This window comes from Taudactylus pleione, unplaced genomic scaffold (assembly GCF_031769625.1).
Source record: "Taudactylus pleione unplaced genomic scaffold, aTauple2 ptg000121l, whole genome shotgun sequence".
Taxonomy (NCBI): domain Eukaryota; kingdom Metazoa; phylum Chordata; class Amphibia; order Anura; family Myobatrachidae; genus Taudactylus; species Taudactylus pleione.
This window is the reverse complement of record NW_028284523.1, coordinates 3246879-3269732: the sequence shown is the minus strand read 5'-3', so window position 1 is coordinate 3269732 and position 22854 is coordinate 3246879. Positions and strand designations below refer to the sequence as shown.

The 22854-nt window shown below is 43.0% G+C and overlaps 1 protein-coding gene across 1 annotated transcript; it reads left to right on the top strand.

The window, feature by feature from the left end:
* The first annotated feature begins 129 nt into the window (after positions 1-129).
* On the top strand, positions 130-8895 carry TP53RK (TP53 regulating kinase). The gene is made up of 3 exons (XM_088472141.1): positions 130-255; positions 4787-5130; positions 7422-8895. The coding sequence occupies exons 2-3, from the start codon at positions 4896-4898 to the stop codon at positions 7889-7891; spliced, it is 705 nt and encodes a 234-aa protein (XP_088328267.1). The 5' UTR covers positions 130-255; positions 4787-4895; the 3' UTR covers positions 7892-8895.
* The last annotated feature ends 13959 nt before the right edge of the window (positions 8896-22854 follow it).

Sequence of the window (22854 nt, the reverse complement as noted above, 5' to 3'; positions counted from 1 at the left end):
CACTATAATCCAAAGAAGCAATCGTATTGTGGGGGCGTGGTTAGCTGCAGAGACGCTTCCTAGCAGCCTCGCAGGCAGCGGGTGCTGGGAGGAGCTTTTCTGTGCCTCTCAGAAGTATCCGATTCCCGTCACCGCCTGTCTTCCGTCACGTGACGTGGGTGCTGGTGACGTCAGCGGTCCATTGACAGGAAGTGGAGTTTAGTTCCGGCTGCTGAAGAACTGCTGCTCTGAGCTGTAGACGCTGCTGTGTTACCTGTGAGTGTGCGCCACCTCCGGGCACATGAGCCCATGATTAGGCAGACACAACATGGGGACAAATGTATCTGGGGGTGTGTGAGGGGGCAGGGGCACACTTTTATAGTGATCTAATGGGCCCAGAGGAACCCAAGTTTATACAGGGCTATGGGGCACACCTGAGTAAGCCTCTATTGGAGTGCAGGAGATCACATATGTAGTGATCTATAGGATGCACACCCATGTATAGGGAGCCCTGGACGCACACCCATGTATAGGGAGTAGGAATGAAAACATTGGAAGTACCGATGTTTTTAACATTGAATACAAAACATTATTTAGATATAAACACTGGTTCTCTGGAACCGATGTTTACTGATGTGTGTTTTTTTTTATTTTTTTTAAGCAAACTGTATTTAACCATTTAATAGACTAATAAACTTTTAAAATAAGCTTATACTATGGCTATCTTCATGGAGGCAAACAATATATATATATATATATATATACATATACATATACATACACACACAAAGCAGCACAAGAGGGTATTTGTTTTCAAGGTGGCATTTTAAATTAGATGTGTTTGCACATGTTTTTATTTTCTTGCTGCAGTATCTGCAAATAGCTGTTTTGGGCACATTATCTTTCCTATCAAAGTGTTTCCACAAATGACTTTTGGGTGGTGCCATGTTATTGTCAGTACTCACTACTAGTGACAGACAGTATTGCAGAAGTGTTGTGTGTTACTGCTGGGCGTCCTTCTGTGTTCCGGCGTTGGGATTAAGATAGGCGTCGGTATTTTGACGCCTGTCTTAAATCCCTTGTCGGACTTTCAGCGTCAGGATTGAGACCGACGGCATCGTGGGCACCGGTCTCATAACTACATCCCAAATGAACACTAATAAAGTGTTCCATCTTGCCTGGGTTATATATCAAGTTTTTACTTTACATTAGTTTCATAAATGTCCATTGGAGGAATTAAATTGTTTTGTTTTTTTGCGGCCACAGCTCCCAAGTAAACTGATGGGAGCTATTCAGTTGTTTGTGATGCGGGGCACAAGTGCCGCAGGCGCCTATTATCACGGATGTTACGGCCAAAGTGCGAATGTCACTATATATGCCAATATTTCCTGCTTTCATTAGCTGTCCAGTGATGTTCTTTGCTCCGTTCTGGGGCCTTCACAGTGATAGTTAGCTAAATTACTTATGGATATTCAATATATGAAATGAAGTTAATACAGGCTAACTAAACCCTAAACTTAAGAAAGGCACAAATGTCACAATTGACTCTCCAATGCAGCTCTGTATGACAACAGAAGCCACGTATTTATGGGAGTTTAAAAAACTTACAAGCAAAATCATTGTCACAGCAATTTATTTTGTTAGTCTAGCAATGTGCCGCCTGTACAGAGCAGAAGGCTCTACCCATTGGGATACCCCAAAAAAACAAGTAACGCAGCATACCGTTACTGTGACAGATAAAACAATTAAAGCTTACTTAGTGGCACACTGGGGTTAGGGCTCTGTCATCCTCCTCAGCACTTTGTATCAGCATGTGTTAACATGCGAAGACCCCTGAAGAAAGCTACCAGTGGGTAGTTGGTACAGCTGTCTGGCACTTGCCATGATATTTGAATACCTGCTGTTCATTCAGTATTTCTTTCTACATGCTTATGTTTCCAAGTAGGTGCTGGTCTCTGCTTTCTCCGGGTGGATGGCGTAAGTGTTGATATACCAAGTATGCATTATGGACCCTGCACCTTATATTTAAATTAGTGGTGCCCATACTTGCTTACTCCCCCTGAATAACCAGAATATCAGGTGGCCCTCCCGGAAGATTGGGCAAATCCCCGAGGGGACAGCCAGATTGTCGACAAGTATGGTGCTGCCTCTCATTACTATACCTTTAAACTGGGACACTCCTACATTACACAGGTTCTGTGGCTGACTGACTTCAAGTCTGCATTTCACCAAGTTTTAATCATTCACAGAACCTGTGTAATTCAGGTGTCTTGAATTAAAGGGATGATATGGCAAGCCTCAGAATTGTATCAATATAATTATGTAGAGTTGTACCGACCTATCAGTATGTTTTTGAGTATAAAGATTATTAGGAGTATTCAATATGGGAGCGAAAAGTCCGTGCTGGACTTTTCGCTCCACATCGGAGATTTTCCTGGGATAAAGTATCGGGCGCGTGCCCGCTTTATCCCAGTATTCAATATAAAAGCTACGAAAACGGGAAACTGCGAAGTGGGATCTACGTAAAAAAACAATTTTTTTCTTGAATAAATTGTAGGACCCCCCTAAAGTTGTAAAAACATGGGGGATCACTATGGGTACCCCCGTTTTAGCCTGCAAATGAAAGTCGGGGATTTAAATAGCCACAGCAGGTGTGTTTTCCCGACATTGAAGAAGTGTTGCAGAAGAGCACTTAGGTTATTTTTTTCGGTTTTTTAAGTGATCCCATCAAATTTGGGGTACATGAAAATGGGTACTAGCATATTTTTATGTCCCTAAAGTAAGTTTTAAAAAATTCTGCAACTATGCACCTGCCGCTAATAGCCTATTCTAGAATACACCTGCCGCATATTTGAAGAATAGCCTTGAACCTATTTCCCTATTTTTAAACACTTTTTTCCCATTTTTTTTTCACCCCGATTTTTAAATTAATTTTTTGGGGTGTCCCTATTTTTTTTTAAAACTTTTTTTGACACAGTTAATTTTTAAAATGTTATTCCCAGGGGTGCAGGCTATTTTTTTTAAGCCTGCACCCCTAAACCCCAATTCTGCACTTTTTGTTGCCACCTATTCAGTGGTGAAAAGTTATCCCCGTTTTTTTTTCGAACCTGCGAAAAGTCTTTGAAATTGAATACAGTGTAAAACCATAACCAGCGAAAATGATGTCATTTTTTGCGAAATTATCGCAAAAAAAGACTTTTCGCTCCATATTGAATACCCCTATATGTCCTTTCAGAAACTTAATTGCATGTTTTTTTAAACTTATTTATTGATAGGTATTTTTGTGTGTGCTGCCTGTACAACAAATTTTGTTCTATATTAATAGAACAATCTATTTTCTAGTTTGACATATAAAGTGCAGCAGCATGAGAATTGGGCTACATAAAGATGGCTGATAATATATACATATATAACCAGCAAGAGGCTCCATGACAGCAGTCTGCTGCATTAACCTACTCAGGTACCAGAGAAATATTCGTTTTAATACGATTGATACATTAATAGAGCAATCAATTTTCTAGTTTGATATATACAGTAGCCGTAGAATTGGGCTACAGAAAGATGGCCGATAATCTATACATCTATAACCTGCAAGATGTGCTATGACCCCGGCAGGAGCCTGCTGCATTAACTAATGCTAAGGTAGCTGCTTGAACTCATTACGTTTGCAGAGTAGTATTTGTTTTAATATGATTGAAATTTCCTGTACTGTAATAAGCTTAAACCAATTTGTCTGCCAGTATGGTTATATGATTATTTTTTTTAACTGACTCAAATTAAATTCCCACCGGATCCTGCATTAAACATATCTACCTAAATATGACTGTCAATTTCAGTACACATGCACAGATCGTAATTAAAACAATGAAATGTGGTCTGAAAAATACAGTTGCAGTACTATCGCTAAACCAGCGATATTTGTTTAATTGTGGTATTTGTTATATCTGTAATGTTTCCAGTCCCATCGCACAGGCGCAGTTACATATCTCACAAATCGTAGCTGCTGTATGCCGAGACATGACAGACTGTCTCCTGTCTGTATATTATACTAGGATGAGAAGCGTGGTGGCTGTAAAGGGCTCTTCTGGTGACTACATAGGGAATCTCCAGTTCCTGATACTGGGTATCCTTTCAACCTTGGAGAAGTTATTGGGAGTATTTGCTTCTACATAGGTTTACTGATCCCCAGATAAGCAGTTTTTCTACGTGCGATGTATTAGTTGTTCTATATATCCTACACTACATTATGTTGTTGCTTTATTCCTAATTTCCACTGAGATCAGGAATTAATATGAAGACAAAGAATTTATCCGTTTTAATTATCTTAATATTATTAATATTGCATCAAAATAGAATAGGTTACATAGTTTGACACCTCTGGGTTACACTAATATAAATGTCAAATTCCATTCTATTTGTATTACCAGTAAATTTTGTGTTGCAAATCGCATCCATGATTCAAAATTAAATATCCAGAGATGCACACTATAATATTCATGTTTTCTCTATATTTTAATCCCATGGTTTATTGTGGTAATTAGATCTCTCTCTCTGTCTCTCTTTCTCGTAATTTTGACCCAAGTACTGTAGTTTTATGGACAAATCATATGTATGTAAGTGTGCAAATTAAAATAGTTATACAGGTATGTTTATAATATCCTAGACGTTTTGGAGGTCCACCCGTGCTCCATCCTCAGACCAGCTATACTTGCCTCAGAGACATGACAGCCATCCTGCATTATTATATAGATACTGTATAATATAAATCTGTTAACACGTCTCACCTGGAGATCATTTTATGTTGCAGCCTATCTACATTACACAGTGCCAGCTGAGATTCTTCATGCCAGTTATGTCTGGAAGTTGCATACCATCCTGATTATGCTCTCTATGTAGTCATTATCACCACTTGTACAATGGAATGTGAGGCAGAGTGTGGCAGCCGGCAGCGGACTCGGGAGTACCTGGACAGACTGCAGCTTGTAAAACAGGGAGCTGAAGCCCGGGTATACCGTGGGCACCTCCTTGGAAAGGCAGTCGTGGTGAAGGAGAGATTTCCCAAGACTTACAGACACCCTACCCTTGATGAGAAGCTGACACACAGGAGAACCTCACAGGAGGTGCGATCTATCTTTAGGTGCAGGAAAGCAGGTGAGCCAGAATGGGTCCTATATGCATGTGTCCCTCTATTTTAGAGGTGAGCAGTCTGTGGCTGTTCAGCTGTTATGGAGCTACAAGTCCTATTATGACATGCCTACAGTGCATCCGGAAAGTATTCAAAACGCTTTACTTTTTCCACATTTTGTTATGTTACAGCCTTATTCCAAAATGGAATAAATTCATTTTTGTCCTCAAAATGCTACACACAATACCCCGTAATGACAACGTGTAAAAAGTTTTTTTGCAAATTTAATAACAAAAAACAAGCAATCACACGTATGTAAGCATTTACAACCTTTGCTCAATACTTTGTTGATGCACCTTTGACAGCAATTACAGCCTCAAGTATTTTTGAATATGATGCCACAAGCTTGGAACACCTATCTTTGGGCAGTTTCGCTAATTCCTCTTTGTAGCACCTCTCAAGCTCCATCAGGTTGGATGGAAAGCGTCGGTGCACAGCCATTTTCAGATCTTTTCAGAGATGTTCAATTGGACTCAAGTCTGGGCTCTGGCTGGGCCACTCAAGGACATTCACAGAGTTGTCCTGAAGCCACTCCTTTGATATATTGGCTGTGTGCTTAGGGTCGTTGTCCTGCTGAAAGATGAACCGTCGCCCTAGTCTGAGGTCAAGAGCGCTCTGGAGCAGGTTTTCATCCAGGATGTCTCTGTACATTGCTGCATTCATCTTTCGCTCTATCCTGACTAGACTCCCAGTTCCTGCCACTGAAAAACATCCCCACCGCATGATGCTGCCACCACCATGCTTCACTGTAGAGATGGTATTGGCCTGGTGATGAGTGGTGCCTGGTTTCCTCCAAACTTAACGACTGGCATTGACGCCAAAGAGTTCAATCTTTGTCTCATCAGACCAGAGAATTTTGTGTCTCATGGTCTGAGAGTCCTTCAGGTGCATTTTGGCAAACTTCAGGCGGGCTACCATGTGCTTTTTACTAAGGAGTGGCTTCCGTCTGGCCACTCTACCATACAGGCCTGATTGGTGGATTGCTGCAAAGATGGTTGTCCTTCTGGAAGGTTCTCCTCTCTCCACAGAGGAATGCTGTAGCTCTGACAGAGTGACCATCAGGTTCTCGGTCACCTCTCTGACTAGGGCTCTTCTCCCATGATCGCTCAGTGTAGGCCAACTCTAGGAAGAGTCCTGGTGGTTCCGAACTTCTTCCATTTACGGATGATGGAGGCCACTGTGCTCATTGGGATCTTCAAAGCAGCAGATATTTTTCTGTACCCTTCCCCAGATTTGTGACTCGAGACAATCCTGTCTCGGAGGTCTACAGACAATTCCTTGGACTTCATGCTTGGTTTGTGCTATGACATGCACTGTCAAGTGTGCGACCTTATATAGAAAGGTGTATGCCTTTCAAAATCATGTCCAATCAACTGAATTTACCACAGGTGGACTCCAATTAAGCCGTAGAAACATCTCAAGGATGATCAGTGGAAACAAGATGCACCTGAGCTCAATTTTAAGCTTCATGGCAAAGGCTGTGAATACTTATGTACATGTGAATTCTTAGTGTGTTTTTTTATTATTAAATTTGCAAAAATCTCAAAAAAACTTTTTATACGTTGTCATTATGGGGTATTGTGTGTAGAATTTTGAGGACAAAAATTTATTCTGTTTTGGAATAAGGCTGTATCATAACGAAATGTGGAAAAAGTGAAGCGTTGTGAATACTTTCCGGATGCACTGTATGTCTGATGAAGACCTCGAAATGGATGCTGCTCTTGTTTTTTACTACACATTTACTTGAACATTGGATGATTCTGTGGCTAAATCTTTATTCCACATAATATAGAGTTCTTCAAACTCGGTAGTGGGGTCCTACCGCTGGTAACCACTTTGCTTCATTGCCTGTGACCTATTTACAAATTGATCAAAAGACATAGTGCCGAGCAGTGACTCTGATTTATTGTGCAAATACTGTAATCTGACTGTGGCGTACCATGGTGTGGGGTATAGTATAGAAGTTCTGCTTCATCGCTCACTTGATCCAAGTCGTGTCTGTATGTGGGTTAGATATTTATGGAAATATTGCTACTACTTAATGATTTTCTATCTAGATCGATGTTCAGACATTCTGGTGAGCTGTTCTGTTGACTCTAGGACACATGGTCACTTTCCTATTAGGATAACTTAAATTTCGAGCATAAACACTATCCGAAGCGCCGGGGTTTTAGAACCCAATGCTTAGTAATTAAACCCCTATTTCTGCTTTATGAAAAACTTCCTCTCCTAATGTTTATTTCTTTGCCCCCCTCAGGTATTCCTGCTCCTGTCATCTATTTTGTTGACTATATTTCCAACTGTATATACCTGGAAGATGTAGAAGATTCGGTCACAGTCCGTGACTATGTTATGTCCACACAGGAAAATGGCGGCAATCTCTACAGCCTGGCAGGGAAAATAGGTCAGATTTTAGCACGTATGCATGATGAGGATGTCATCCACGGGGACCTCACCACCTCAAACATGCTCCTACGCCCCCCACATCCAGAGTTGAATCTGATTCTTATTGATTTTGGTCTGAGTTTTATATCTGCTCTTCCAGAGGACAAAGGCGTGGATCTTTATGTTCTAGAAAAGGCTTTCCTCAGTACACACCCTAACACTGAGGCGGTATTCAGTGCTCTGCTCAAGAGTTATACTTCTGCATCTAAAAAATCAGGCCCAGTAATAAAAAAACTGGAAGAAGTCAGACTCCGGGGAAGGAAAAGATCAATGGTGGGATAAATAGATATTTTTGGTCCTTAATCTTTTTTTTGTACAATGTTTTATTGAAGAGACTTCATATGTTATAAAGAAAATAAATATTGATACACTTCATTTCCTATTGTGGTAAAGTTTATCTACCCCTTTGTGCTCCAGATACCCTGATCTGATGCCCGTATAACGCTGCTGTCCCATCCATGTAATTTGTCTCAATTAAATATAATATTTCAATATGATAAACTTGTTAAACATATTCAAGCAGAACAACACAGACCCTAAATTCCTGTATCCTGCATAAATGATAGAGTAATGGTGAGGAACGTGCCTCCTCTTCTCCACTATTGAGGGCAAAAGTGTGCATGTGGTATTAAATGTGGTCTAGTCATCTCTATGCACTCTAAAGCTGGGTAAACACTGACAGATATTTAGGCCGATCAATTGATGGGCCAATGTATCTGCTGACCATCGGGCAGTGTGTACCTGCGATATGTCGGTGAACGTCGGCATTCACGGACATATCGCATTGGCTGTGCTGCACAGCCGATGAACAGATATGTCTGCAGACCGCCCGTACACACAGAGCGGCAGCCGCGAGGGTCCCCTGGTCGCCGGGATCTGCGGCCAAGCACAGATGATCGTTGTTCAGTGTGTACGTACGAACAACCATCATTTGCAGGTATATCTGTATAGTGTGTACCCAGCTTAAGCCGTAGATTGCTTACCACTGAGAGCTTGAGCAGGAGGCTGATCATTGGTTTTTGGGTACATGATAGGCTACAAATATAACTCACTTTGGCGGAAGCTCCAGACACTTCATTTCCCCATCTGATGCTGGATATAGAACAGCGGAGAAAGGGGCAGGGCAGAAGCAGGATTAGAGAGGCACATGAGCAATTCATAGAAATGGATGCTCACTGTAATCACTGTGTTCTATAGAAAGCTCAGGAACATCTATTTCTTATTGAAAAAACATGAACCAAACAGGGAATGTTATGTTTCACCTGTGAATATATAAAAATAAATAATGTGATGAATATTATTTGACTGCATTCTTTATATTAATATGCACTTTTTTACGAGCTATGAAGTTACAAGTAATATTGAGATATTTATTAAAACTATTTTTTTTTCTTGCATAGTTTATAAAATGAAAGCAAAATTCTGGTTGCTTTGGTCGCCACCATTTTCTACATCGTTATTTGTGGAACTGTTTCTGTTAATATCCCTCATTATGTATAGATGTACTGTGTTTCTTCTAGAAGTAAATGTCACACTGCAATCTTCCTGTATCTGCACAGGAAGCTGCCATCACTCACAGGAAGCCAGATTTATAGGGCATTTTGTTTCACCTGCCTGAGGCAGGTAAAAAAATGTCCGACAACCAGCCACGTTATCACGGCCGGGACCCCGAAAACATGTAGGTCCCCGTGTGTTAACGTGGATCCCATGCGTATTCGCCACCCGAAAAATAGGAATCATTTCAATTGATTTTGCACCTGAAAAAATATCAGGTCTAATTGAATTCCTCCCTTGTGTTCTTTGTGTAAAATGAATGTCCTCTGCACTGTAAAGAAACTTTAACACAGTTTTCCTGATTTTGCATATATGAGTGTGTTTTCAATGAGTGCGGCCATCATTCTGCAACTTGCACCAGGCTTATAGCACCCGCAAGGAATACACCTCCAGTCGGGATCAAATGGAGGGTATTCTGTGAATGATACCTTGTTCCGTCCTTCATTAAAATGCACAGCCCCACACACGATATTGTTTGATTGACTGTGCAGCATGGTCAATCAAACAATCTCGTATGTCGTCCGCGGGAGTGCACACATTAGACGATATGCACGATTTGTTTCTGATACAGCAAATCGTGCAGTTGTCATTCTAATGTATACCTGGCCTTACTCCTTATTTTATTTGTGCAGATTAGCAGCATATTTTGATTGGCCAATATATCTGTCGGTGTGTAAATTATGGTACTGAATGACAATCAAAATAGACAATAGTATTAACAACTCAGACTTTGAAGCAGAGAGTTAAATGTAACAACACAAGTTCTAATCTCTGCAGATTATCTTCAGAGCCAGACACAGGCATTGCAGGCAGTCAGTCAGTGAATGAACATGTGGGCGTGAACTTTTCTTGTAGCTCAGTGGTGAGAGCTCCTGCCTTCCATCTCACCACTCAGAGTTCAATTCCCCGTTCACCAACTCTGCAAGACATCCTAGCACTGCAGTCTGCTCATGGTTACAGTGTATTTACACGCTTGCTAGAAAAACACTCGGATCAAGTGCCCAGTTTCTCACCTTCTGAAGCTGTGGTTCCACCGATCCATGGACATTTCAACATCACATTTGCTCACATTTCAATATTTTTAAAATGACTTTCACTTTCAGGGACATCAGTGTTGAGCCATTGCATGTAAGCACCACCGTGCTTTACTAACGGGACATACTAAAATTAAAAATAAAAATAAATAAATTAATATATATATATATATATATATATATATATATATATATATATATATATAAAATTAGAAACGTTTTTCCTATGTAGTGAGCCAGAATAAAGCTTTTAAACATGGGACAAGGACAGCTGGTAACTTTTTTTTTTTTCTTCTTCTCTGTAGTCCAGAGTAAAACCCCTCCCTTTACAAGTACCTGAGAAAAACAGGATGTAGTTACTATGGCCGCATGCGATGCCGGCAGTCGAAATCCCGGCTTCCGGAATCCCGACATCAGTTGAGATGCTGACGCCGGCATCCCGACAGCTGGTATCGAGAACATAAGTATAGCGGGCCGGGTTAGCTTGTAGCTGCGAAGGAAGGCAATTCGTCTCTTTCGGGAAATTGCGCGCGGCAGTCCTTTGTTTCTGGCGCTGGAGATGCACTGGAAGCTGCTGCAGTTAGGGCTCGGGACCGTCTGTTTCCTCACTAGAGCACTGGGGCCTTATCGGCTGACGGGGGGGATCGACAGCAGATGCTTCTGCTGCCATGAGGCCAGCATACCCGGCCAGTTGATGTAGCTTAGGGAGGAGGTAGGCTCTCCCTTGGCAGCTTCTCCCCCGACCCAGTTGCAAATCCATCAAAGGTTTTCCTGCGTCTGGGTCGCTCCTCCTACACTACTCGTGCATATGAGATGCTCACAGTCAACTAAGGGTGCTCTGCTGAAGCTGTTTGGTCTGAGGAAGGTTTGGGTCAGTCTCCCTGTATACCTCTCCTCTGGGTTAGGTATATAGTGCTCTATATCCTACCAAGCCTCGTGTTTGAGTAGTTGATTCATGTGACTTTGCTAGTGTTGTGTTGATACTGCCTTTTATTTCTGTCAGTTATAACTATCACTGTTTTTTCTCCTCACCCGTTTCAGGTGGTTGGAGGTTTTCCTTTGTACTTCACATTTACTAGTTATTTGTGAAGGCTGTCACATTACATTACATTACATTATTACCTTTAATAATTGATGTCAAAAGGTAAAGGGAAAAAGGAGGTTGAGGCCCCTGTGGTGGTTTCAGGTAAATCCTGTTTGGCTGGCTTGTCCCCTTAAGAATTTATACAGGATGGTTGGTGTGCTGTCTGTTATAAAGAACCACCTCACCAGTCTAGTATATCAGTCCCTGTACAGGAGCCATCTTGGGTTTCCTCCTTGTCTCAGGTGATAAGGCAGCTAGTGGATCGTTTGGCTACTCCCATGCTGCCTCCTTTAATGGTATACCCACAGCTTGCTATGTTTGCCCCCCCCCCCCCCTATACATCCTTCCTGGATGGATGTTTTGCCTATTCAAGTCAGAGTATGGCTCAGTCGGATGTTGTATACAGTCCAGTAGTCACTAAGGCACCTAAGCAACGTTATCTTTTTATCAGTCTGCTCAGCATGTAGATTTAAAGGGGTTCTTCTCCAGGATATATCTCGGGAGAGAAGGGGCATCCTTCTACAGTGGATGTCCCTTTGGTGAGGGCGGTCAGATCAATCCTAAATATACAGGATGATGACCTAAGGCTCCAGTGTTTAAACACCAGAAGGTGGTAAAAGCTGAGTTTCCTAAATCTGAGCAGCTCACTGAACTTATGGAAGAGGCATGGACAAATGGTTCCATGTTGGGAAAAGATTAGCATCTTTGAACCCTTTCCCAACTACTGAATGTACTAAATGGTAAAGCACCCCCACTATGGATGCTCATGTGATACACTTAGTCAGGAGTGCTATGTTGCCTAGTCCATCAGCATCTTCTCTTAAAGATCCTACAGATAGAAAAATGTAAACATGTCTTAAAGCAGTAATTTTAATGTCTGGAGCTGTTACTCGACCAGCTATGGCGGGGGGGCTTGGGTACCAAGCCGGTTGAAGAATGGACGGGGGCATTGGAAGATACTCTACCAAATGCTGCCAGAGAACAGCCTGCACATATCTCCCACATACGGGAATTGGCCTATCTGGGAGAAGCTGCAATAGATGCTGGGCTCCTAGCTTCTAAAACATCAGCAGCCTCGGTTGTGGCTCGTAGAGCCCTTTTTGGTTAATATACGGGGTCAAGAGGGCTCAGGAATCTTTTTTTTTTTTTTATGGAAACATACTTTTTGGAGAACAAATGGATAAGATAGTGACTACTCTGGTAGCCTCAGGTCTTTTCACCCTCAGGGAAGAGCAAAAGGACAGTCTTTCTCCAGACCGTCTAGTTCCGCAGGACCACCAAGCCAAGAGGTCCTGGCTAGCCAGACGTCCAGCTTCAAAGCCGGACGACAAACCTTCGGCCTGATGGAGTGGGCCTCTTCCTGGGGGATCCAAGGGTGGGGGAGGGGGGAGACTGACTTTTTCAGTTGCGGACTACTGGCATGAAACAACAACAGATGCCTGGGTCCGAGAAGTAGTCTCTCAGGGGTATGCCCTCACTTTCTGGAGGCATCCCCCCCAGAAGTTGTTTTTTTTGCACTACTCCCCCATCAGATTCTATCAAGGCATTGGCTCTCCAGGAGGCCATTTACTCCCTGCTGCAGTCAGGGGTGATAATTCTGGTTTTTGTGATTCTACAAGCATGGGGTTATTATTCCAATCTTTTTTTGTTGTTCAAATACCGAATTGGTCTGGTGGTTCTACTCTAAATTTAAAAACCCTAAACAAGTTTATCTGTGACCCTAGGTTCGTATTATTGATTCCTAATAGTTGCTATATAGCATTGCAAGTCGCTTAAGAAATAATTGCTTTCCAGTCCAATCGTGTGGTTCCAAAGCACAAAAAGTTATTTATGTAAAGAAAAAGTAACACGATGAAAGATTTAACAATTAGTACATACGCATGCGCACTGGTCCCAGTATACAGTCATCAAAGAGGATGTCTGAACACTGGGATCGGGACGCAGCTTATATACCTTACAGAGTTTAGAGTTAACAAAGGGACTAGTTGACAAGTTTCCATTGGTTCTTGTTTCTGGATAATCTGGTCATTGGTCGGTTCATACGGTGTCATCAGGGGCATGGCTCAGTTCTATAACAGTCTCTTTGTGTAGCTTCCCTCCGAACAACTGGTTAAAACTAGCTACAACACTGCATATATGTAATAACATTCTAAGCAATAAATCCCTATCATCCATAACTAGCGGACGCAAGATGCGACTTCTTTGCCGATAGATACGGAAGTCTGCAAATAAACAGGGATTTAGTATGATCCCAAACTTGACATGTCCACTATATTCTAAACCTTAGATCTCACTTAAGTACATTTTACATCATAATTATTAACCAACAAAACCTTTAATAACTCTGGTTATTAACTTATAGTGTGTGGGAACCATTTTATACATATGCATTTGCATATTTGCGTCCGTGTATTGAAATAGGAAGTGTTCGTATGTATGTGAATACGCATGTGAGCGTCTATGTGTACTCATGTCGATACACATACGAGCGTGTCTGCGTATGCATATAAGTTTGTGTGTGTGCCATGTGCATCAGTGTATGTGTGTGGTGGATTCGCATTTGTGTGCATCAGATTGTCCCGACGCAAAGTAGCATCGTGGTAACCCATCGTCAGACCATAGACTATTAGGTCGTCAGATAATGATTGCAAGCGATCAAATCCAATTATTTTACTTTGACAGTATGGAAACTCTTCGGTCAATTATTTTGGGGATGGAACCTGGGGATTTTATGGCTTCCCTGGACATTCAGGATGCGTATCTGCATGTGCTTATTAAGCCATCCCACCAATAATTTCTATGGTTTGCTGTCCTACAACAACATTACCAATTTCAGGCATTGCCCTTTGGTCTATCAACGGCCCCTTGGGTCTTCACCAAAATAATGGCGGTTATGATGGCCTACCTCAGGCGTCAGGGAATCGGAATACTACCATACCTGGACGACAGCTGTTCTACAACAACATCTCCAACTGACCATTGCCTGCCTACAAATGCACGGCTGGATCATCAATTAGTAGAAATCCTCTCCTTCTCCAACACAGCGGATGGTACATCTGGGGGCACTTTTGGGTTCTCAGGCACAAAGTGTGTTTCTGCCAGAGGACAAGATTGCGGCCCTATCATTGCGAGGATGCAAATTGCTACGCAATCAAAGGGTATCCATTCTATCAGCGATGCAAGTCCTGGGGTCAATGGTATCCACCTTCGACATAGTGGAATTTGCTCAGTTCCACTCCAGGCCTCTGCAACAATTGATTCTCTCCCGATAGAATGGACAGTATCATCTAATAAGGTCCCAGAGGATCTTTCTCATTCCGGAAGTTCATCTCTCTCACTCGTGGTGGCTACAAATGGATCATCTGGACAAAGGTCGCCCATTCTGGATTCCGAATTGGGTGCTTCTCACCACAGACACCAGTCTTCGCGGATGAGGGGCAGTGACAGGTCATCACACCTTTCAGGAAAGATGGACAAATCAGGAAAGTCATCTGCCCATATACATTCTGGAGCTTCGAGCAGTATACAAAGCACTTATCATGGCACAGGACCTGCTCCAGGGCAGGCCGGTCCAGATCCACTCCGACAACGCGACCACAGTAGCCTGTCTCAATCATCAAGGAGGTACGCAAAGTCATGCAGCCATGAGGAAAGTGATAAACATTCTGATCTGGGCAGAACGTCATCTTCTGACTAGCTCGGCAAGGACATGCACGCCGGAAAGTGGGCTCTCTACCCAGGGTTTTTGTTTTTTCAACTCCTGGTGAACAAATGGGGCCTACCAGATGTAAACCTCATGGCCTCACGTCACAACCACAAGGTCCCCAGGTACAGGACCAGAGACCCCTCAGCCACATTCATGGATGCACTGGCAGTGAGATGGGATTCCAAGCTGGCATATCGCTTTCCTCCGATTTCCCTCCTCCCAAGGATCTTCAGGAAATTTAAGTAGGAAGGCGGAGCAGTGATACTAGTAGCTCCTGCTTGGTCCAGATGCCATTGATTCTCCAACATACAGAATCTATCAATAGACACTCCGTTTCCTCTTCTTCTATGGCCGGATCTGTTATCGCAGGGTCCCTGCCTGCATCCGGATTTACCCAGTCTGTCTTTGACGGCATAGTTCTTGAGTCTTCAAACTTAAGAGCAAAAGGTTTCTTCAGCTATGTGATTCAAACGATGTTTAAGGCACGAAGACCTTCCTCTGCCCGCATCTATTATAGAGTTTGGCATTCTTTGGTTAATGGTGTACCCACAGAAAGTATGACCCTAGGGTTCCTGGGTACTTATCTTTCTCCACCATGGAATAGACCTCAGTCTTCGCCTGGCCACCCTAAGAGTACAGGTTTCTGCATTGTCAGTTTGGTTCCAGCAAAGGTTTGCTTCTTTGCCAGATGTTAGAAATTTTTTCTACAGGGTGTTTTCTGAGTTCAGTCACCCTTTGTCCCACCGATGTCACCGTGGGATTTGTACTTTTGTACCCCATTTGAATCTCTGGACTCAGTAGATTTGAAATGGTTGACAGCGAAGACACTTTTTTTTTTCTCCTAGCTGCACGCAGAGTCGCTGATTTGGCAGCATTCTCTTGTGGCTCCCCCTTTTTTGATTTTTCACCAGGATAAAGCTGTTCTCCGTACACGGATGGGTTACCTTCCTATGGTAGTGTCTTGTTTTCATGTGAATTAAGAGATTATGGTTCCAGCTTTTCAGTCTTCAGACCTTTCTGAAGGTGAAGCCTCCCTCTATGTGGACCGTACAGACTCTTTTAGAAAATCAGACGCTCTTTTTGTGTTTTATGGTTTTCACAAACGAAGATGACCAGCATACAAACTGGCTCAATGGTTACGTATGACTATCTCTCAGGCTTACACGCAGGCTGATCTCCCTGTTCCAAACATGGTGACAGCACATTCTACCCGGTCTGTGGGACCATCGTGTGCGTTTCATCGTGGTGCCTCTGCTGAACAATTATGCAAGGTGGCCACGTGGTCTTCTGTCCAAACCTCTCTTATGCTGCGTATGATTAAATGATTAAACAGGACGATATGAATGATAACTATATCGTTATCATTCATATCGTCCTGTTTCTGGCCCCCTCAAACGATGGTCGATGCTCGGGCATGAATGGTCGATGTCACGGACCGTCGGCCGATCTCTCCAGATACGCCAATCTGAAAATCACCACCCGTGACTTTTTTACAAGTTATCTCAGCACGCGTGGTTAAATAAACCTGATAGCTGCCACCAGCAAAGAGTAACTTTAGTATTAAATACAGGGTAAGCCTTTGCTCTTACCTGCTATACAATTATGCACACTTAGTAAAAATAGGTAACATGGGCCAAATGAGGCCTTGGGTCATAAAAACACAGTTCCAGAACTAGAATTAATGTTTTAATTCAAGAATATCTTCAAAGCTTAGTTACAAAAGTGATAAAGAATATTAATATTAAAAGGTTGAACACAAATTACTTACAATTTCAGAAATAAAATAAAAAGGAATAAACAAACCACGTTGAGTGTAAGTAGTGTGAGACAAGGCAGTCTCAGTGACGAACTCCGGATCAATCTGTACCTCACGATAGCCTCTCAGTAATGAACACTTAACTACCAGAGTGTCACATTTTTATCTTGCTTTTCCAGCACCCCTCCTCACCCCCCTCCATGGGGTAATTTTAACCCTTGTCAGCTCAGAGTGTATTGTCCCTCTAGCTCAGGGGTCAGCGGAACTCTTTTACCCCAAAATATATTTAGATACGCCCACGTTACCCCCTTGATTTGAAAGGAAGGAAATCAGTAGTGCCCCCATAGTTATGCCCCTGTAGTAGTGCCCCCATATAATGCCCCTGTAGTGCCGCTTGTACAAAAAACCCCATTTACCTTAATCCCCACTTCTGCATCCGCCACCGTCCTGTCTGCCCGGCTGCTCCATGGAACTATGGGAGAGACATCCATCCGGCTTAGAGCCTCCCTGTGGCACAGCCGGGCATGCATATAAATCATTCTATATTATAGAATGATTCATATGCATGCCCGGCTGTCCATCCATTACCCCCAGGAATTAAATTTTTACCCCATGTGGGTAATTTACCCATGTTCCCCGACCACTGCTCTATCTGGACTCCAGGGGGTCTCTGTCATTTGGGCAGGGGTTATTTTATTATACCTTCAGTTCTGTTAGAAGTTGAGCTCCAAGACTTATGTCAATAAACATATCCCTGGACTTAGGTGCGGGAATCCACACCTTTTGAAGACTGTGTCTCTGGTATAGGCAATCCTGCTTTGAACTCTGGGCCTGATTCAGACCCACTCACAAGCGGGTCGATGGTGGTCGAGTGTGCACGCGCGAGCCCCGGAGCGAGCGCAAAATGCTCTCGCTCCGTAGCTCACTGCAAAGGGGGCGGCTGTCGATGTTGATTGACAGCTCATCCCATTTTGTAGGCGTGGCGGGGGGGTGGCTTCACAAACGCAGGCGTTCCCATGCGAACGTCTGTGATGTCAGTGGGAGAGCTTCCGGCTCTATTAGAGCCAGAAACTCTCTGGGGCTTGCGGCCACGAGACCCTAGCACAAGGGTCTCGTCAAAGCCCGAAGGTCGCCATGGTCTTGACCATCGCGACCATCATCCTGGCCGCTCCAAAAAAAAAACCAAAACGCCCTGATTCAGAGCGAGCGCTCTTTCAGAGCATCCGGCTCTGAATCAGGGCCTCTGGGCCTGATTCAGACCCGCTCGCGAGCAGGACGATGTTGGCCCAGTGCGCATGCGCGAGACCCGGATAGCGACGGGCAAGCCGTCAATCCGGGTCTCGCTACAAAGGGGGCGTGCTGTCGATGTTGAGTGACAGCATGCCCCCTTTGGTGGGCAGGCCGGGGGCGTGGCTGCCCAGACGGAGGCGTTCCCATGGGAACGCCTACCGTCTGGGGCCGGCCCCACTGACATGACAAGTGATGTCAGTGGGTGGACTTCTTGCTCTGTAAGAGCAAGAAGTCCACTGGGACTTGCGGCAACGAGACCCTACCACAAGGGTCTCGTCGCAAGACCGATGGTCACGATGGTCTTGACCATCGCGACCATCATCCTGGCCGCTCGTATAGCTGTGGGTGGCCACGTCGTGGGTGGTTACGACTGCCCTGATTCAGAGCGAGCGCTCTGTCAGAGCGTCCGGCTCTGAATCAGGGCCTCTGTTCAGGAACAGTACACAAAACCCTTAATGACTTATTTTAGCAGAGCCTGGTCAGATGTGTAGTCATTTCCAGGGGCATCTTCTGTGCCATACACTGTATGATTTGGACATTTATGGCTGGCAGGGAAACAAACTACATATAAACTCTCCTCAACCTATGTTCAAAGGCTTGTCATTTCCCACACACGAATAACATTACATATACATACATAAATGAAAGTTACAGATTTTGCTGACGCAATCGTGCAGTTATGCCAATGCAGACTCAAAATCCACTTCTCTACAGTCGATATAAATATCGACCATCGCCTGTGCATGCAGGCCAACATGGTTGATATCGACCATGTTAGCCTGTTTACTATAGGGACCTGCGATCGTCGATCGGGGGTCGTTATAGTAGTGGGGGGGTTGCTGCATGTGCTGGATGTTCGATCCAGCACATGCAGGACAATCAGACAATGATCGTCTGATCATTAAGTCGCTCGGTGTGTACGGAGCTTTAGGTTTTACGCTTTTAACACTTTTGCCTCTCAGGATTCTTGCTTTGGGCGACGAGTTCTCCTTTTTGCTCAGGAGCGTCCCCACCCTTAGGGGAACTGCTTTAGGACATCCCCATGGTATCCCTATGGGCCCTGAAGAAGAAAATAAGAGTTATGGTAGACTTACCTTTGTTAACTCTTTTTTTTTTTCTTCGAGGTCCATAGGGTCCACAGGGCACCCACCCTGACGCACCTGGCTGCATTGGGTAATTTTTTTCGTCGGTTACGGATTCCCTAATTTCTGAGAGTGTTTCTGGTCTACGATTGTTCTTCCTTCTCCTGCCTTGGGCTTGTTTACAAAACTGAATGCCTGTCGCCAGGGGTGGGGTATATGTGGAGGACCTGGGGCATCCTGGGAGCTGAAATCTTAACTGTTTGGTGCCTGGATCACTGCAACCACATTATCCCCATGGTATCCTTGTGGATCCAGTGGATTTCGAAGAAAAAGAGTTATCAAAGGTAAGTCTACCATAAATTCTATTTTTGTATAACTATGATACATCGTATGATACAGATATGTCAATTGTTTGACTGCCAAACATTTTACTACACCTCCAGTTTTATTCATATTTACAGTGGGCCCTTGGTTCCCGTACCCCATAGAACAAAGGGAATGTTGCACTGTTTAAACGCTGATGTTACTTGTGACCCCAAGATTAAATTTTGCTGCTGTCTGCATCAATGTTGCACGCTGGTCAGGTGTTACAATGTGTGTCAGACGATGCTGTCTGCAATCGTCCAGAGTTTCTCATCAGCCACAGCTGTGTCGCACGTGGGATGTCTTCCCTGATGTGTAGCTGCGCTACACCCGTGAATTTTTATTTCATGTGAAATTCAAGATTTTATGTTAATTTCAGAAATGGAGGGACTCCTCTATCTGGAACCTACTATGAAGCCTCATTCAAAGTCTCTTAAATTGTGATAAGCTGCCATCTTCACTGTGAATTATATGACAGCGGATTGTAGAGACAGTATTTCAATTGCAGAAGATACAATTTAATGCGGGGATGTATTGGGTATGAATATATATATATGAACAATGGAGTAAATTCAACAGCTGCTTTGAATAGTGTTGCAGTTTTAAATTTCCTGCTCAAACACACCAAGATGCGGCAGCTGATTAGTATGTTTTCATAGCAGTATATCTGGAGTGGCGTTTTGTATGGTTCTTCATTCGAGTTTTTATAGCACATGTCACTCACTGTAAGACTCCTCCTCACTCATTAGGTGCGGTTTACAGGTTATCAAAGTCCACATTTACTCATTTGAGAAATAACACAGCTGAGATGCAGTGTCACCTGGCAGACCATGGACAGTCTGATTGTGCTGTGGGTCCTTTTGGCACTGACGGGTAAACACAATCCTATTATATGTTACTCGCTGTTACCCTTGATTCTGCTTGTCTGGTAGTATCTGTAAATCAGCTATACATAGTCTCAGCAGTCAGAGAATACTTTGTATTGTGTGCTTTGTGAGACGTAATATTTTCTGCAATAAAACTAAGGGAGCACGCTACACCTATTAGTGTAAAGAAGATTTTCCATCCAACTAGTTGATTGGTTGGAATGAAAATCTGGTAACATATGGGAGTAACTGGTGATCAGCAATTTGCTCCTAAATGCCAGAAAACAGATGAAAATGGTCGTTCAGACAAGTTTGTTAAATGTTTGATCTAAACAATTTGTTCATACAACAGTTTTTGTACATTTTCCGGCGTTTGGGAGCAAATTGCTGATTGTCATTTGCTTTCATACCTTACCAGATTTTCATTCCAACCAATCAACTAGTTGAATGGTTGGACAGAAAATCTCTACGTGTGTATACAGCTTTAAGGTATATTTGGAACACGTTAGTGTTTTCCTGTGAATTAACATCCAGTAAAGCATCAAAATGCATATAAGGTATGTGTCTGAGAAATAGTAAATATCATTTAGCATATTAACCCTTCCCCTTTACTGGGAGTCCCTTCCTAATGCCAATGGCATTTTGGACATTCATATTTGTCAAATTTTCCAGAGATATTAAATAATTAAATTGAAATAAAGGCTATTTGAAAAGCTGAACTAAGGCAACCCTAATTTTTGATAGTAAAATACCTGTGTCTAAGGAGGTTGTGTCTCCCACCCCGACTCCGTCTCCGCGACATAGCCCCACCGTGGATTCTTTGCGGGGGACTCTGCAAGGATTCGGTAACATTCAAGTGCTGGTATGGAGTTCTTTGGAGCTTGTTACAATCTTTATTAAGTAAAAGTGTGACTGTGAGCTGTAACTTGGATATTGCTTATTATCACAACTACTGCAGATGTGGATGTTTTGAAACTATCCCCCCTTTTTTGTTTGTTACATCCTTGGAGTTTGAAAATCTTTTTGGATGGTTTATGATCCACCCCCTTGAACCAATCCTATTTAAATATAGTGCTGCTATTTAAGCTATATGTTTTTATTAATATAAAATTAGCTTTCTCTATATATTTGTGTATGTATTATAGGTTGTTACTGTGATTTTATTTGACCGGTCAATGTATTATAATTTATTTTATTAGTTATTAAAACTGTTTATAGCCAATTTGTGAAGTGTATGAATCATTTCATGCCGCTCCTCTCTCTCTATATATTATCAAGTGCAGAGGTCTATCTCTAAATTCATCTAGCATCCCAGCCTTTAATCCTACAACCCTAATCCTAAATCATCAACCACTGCATTCACTAACTTTGCCCCCCCCTCCTCCATGTATCCACCTGCAACCCCTCCCCTCTAGAACTTAAGCTCTCATGAGTAGGGCCCTCTTTTTTTCGTGTGCCACTATGTAATTATGTAAATTGGGTGATATATGTATTTTGTGAACTAGTCCTTGTAATGTTGATGTATGATGCTATGGTGGTGCTATATAAATATAAAATGATAATGTATAGTACTAGTTCTCGCTCTGGGCATTTGGTTATTACAAGCAATATGTTATTTGCTGGCTCTGGGCAGTTAGCGATTACAGTCGGGAGGAATTTAATTCTTGGCGATGTGTAGCCCCGAAATTGGCTGAGCACATTCCCGAGAATTGCATCACATGTTTTCCAGTGTACCTGTATGATGTGAGAGGTAAAGTTGGAGATGTTGGTGTCTGCAATGTTCCGGTAGTCAGACGGCACTTTGCCAATATTGCTTGCAATTGAATTCCGCCCGTGTGCTAGTTATTGATGGATTCTAGCACTATGCTAGATCCTGGCTCTGGACTGTTGACTATCATAGTTACAGTTTTATATGTTCAGTATTGTTGGAACTTTCAATCTTTACATTATCTGAGAAAAACCAATAGAGCGATAACACAGAATTGCTCAGTGCTGTGTGTAAGGAAAAAGGTATATACTACTGCTTTCTGATAATAGACAACATATACGCTTATTCTAATACATTCTATTAGCATTGGAACAAGGCGGCAGTGCACCCTGTGTCAGCTCTGCCCCCTAATCCTGTGACATCATAACATCATGCCTAGTGGGCGAGTCCTCTGGCTCTGGGAAGTAGAGCACTGCTCATAGCGTCCTAAGGAAGCTCCGGGCAGCTCTACAGGCTTCCTGCCCATAGTGTGAGTTTCCCTGCAGTAGCGCTACTGGCTGTAGGGTGCTATTCCAGACACACTGCAAGCCACAAGAAGGTCTTGTGGGGCAGCGACCTTGCTGTCACCAGGGCCCTGTGCAATGGCATAGGTTGCACACCCCTTATCACAGCTCTGCAGGCTTTAATAAACTATGAGGAGTAAGTACACATTAAAATGTAGATATTGGGACAAGTCTATATGACATTTTGTTTTTAGTTTACATATATAACCCTGGTATCCATAGGGAGTTCTACTTCTCAA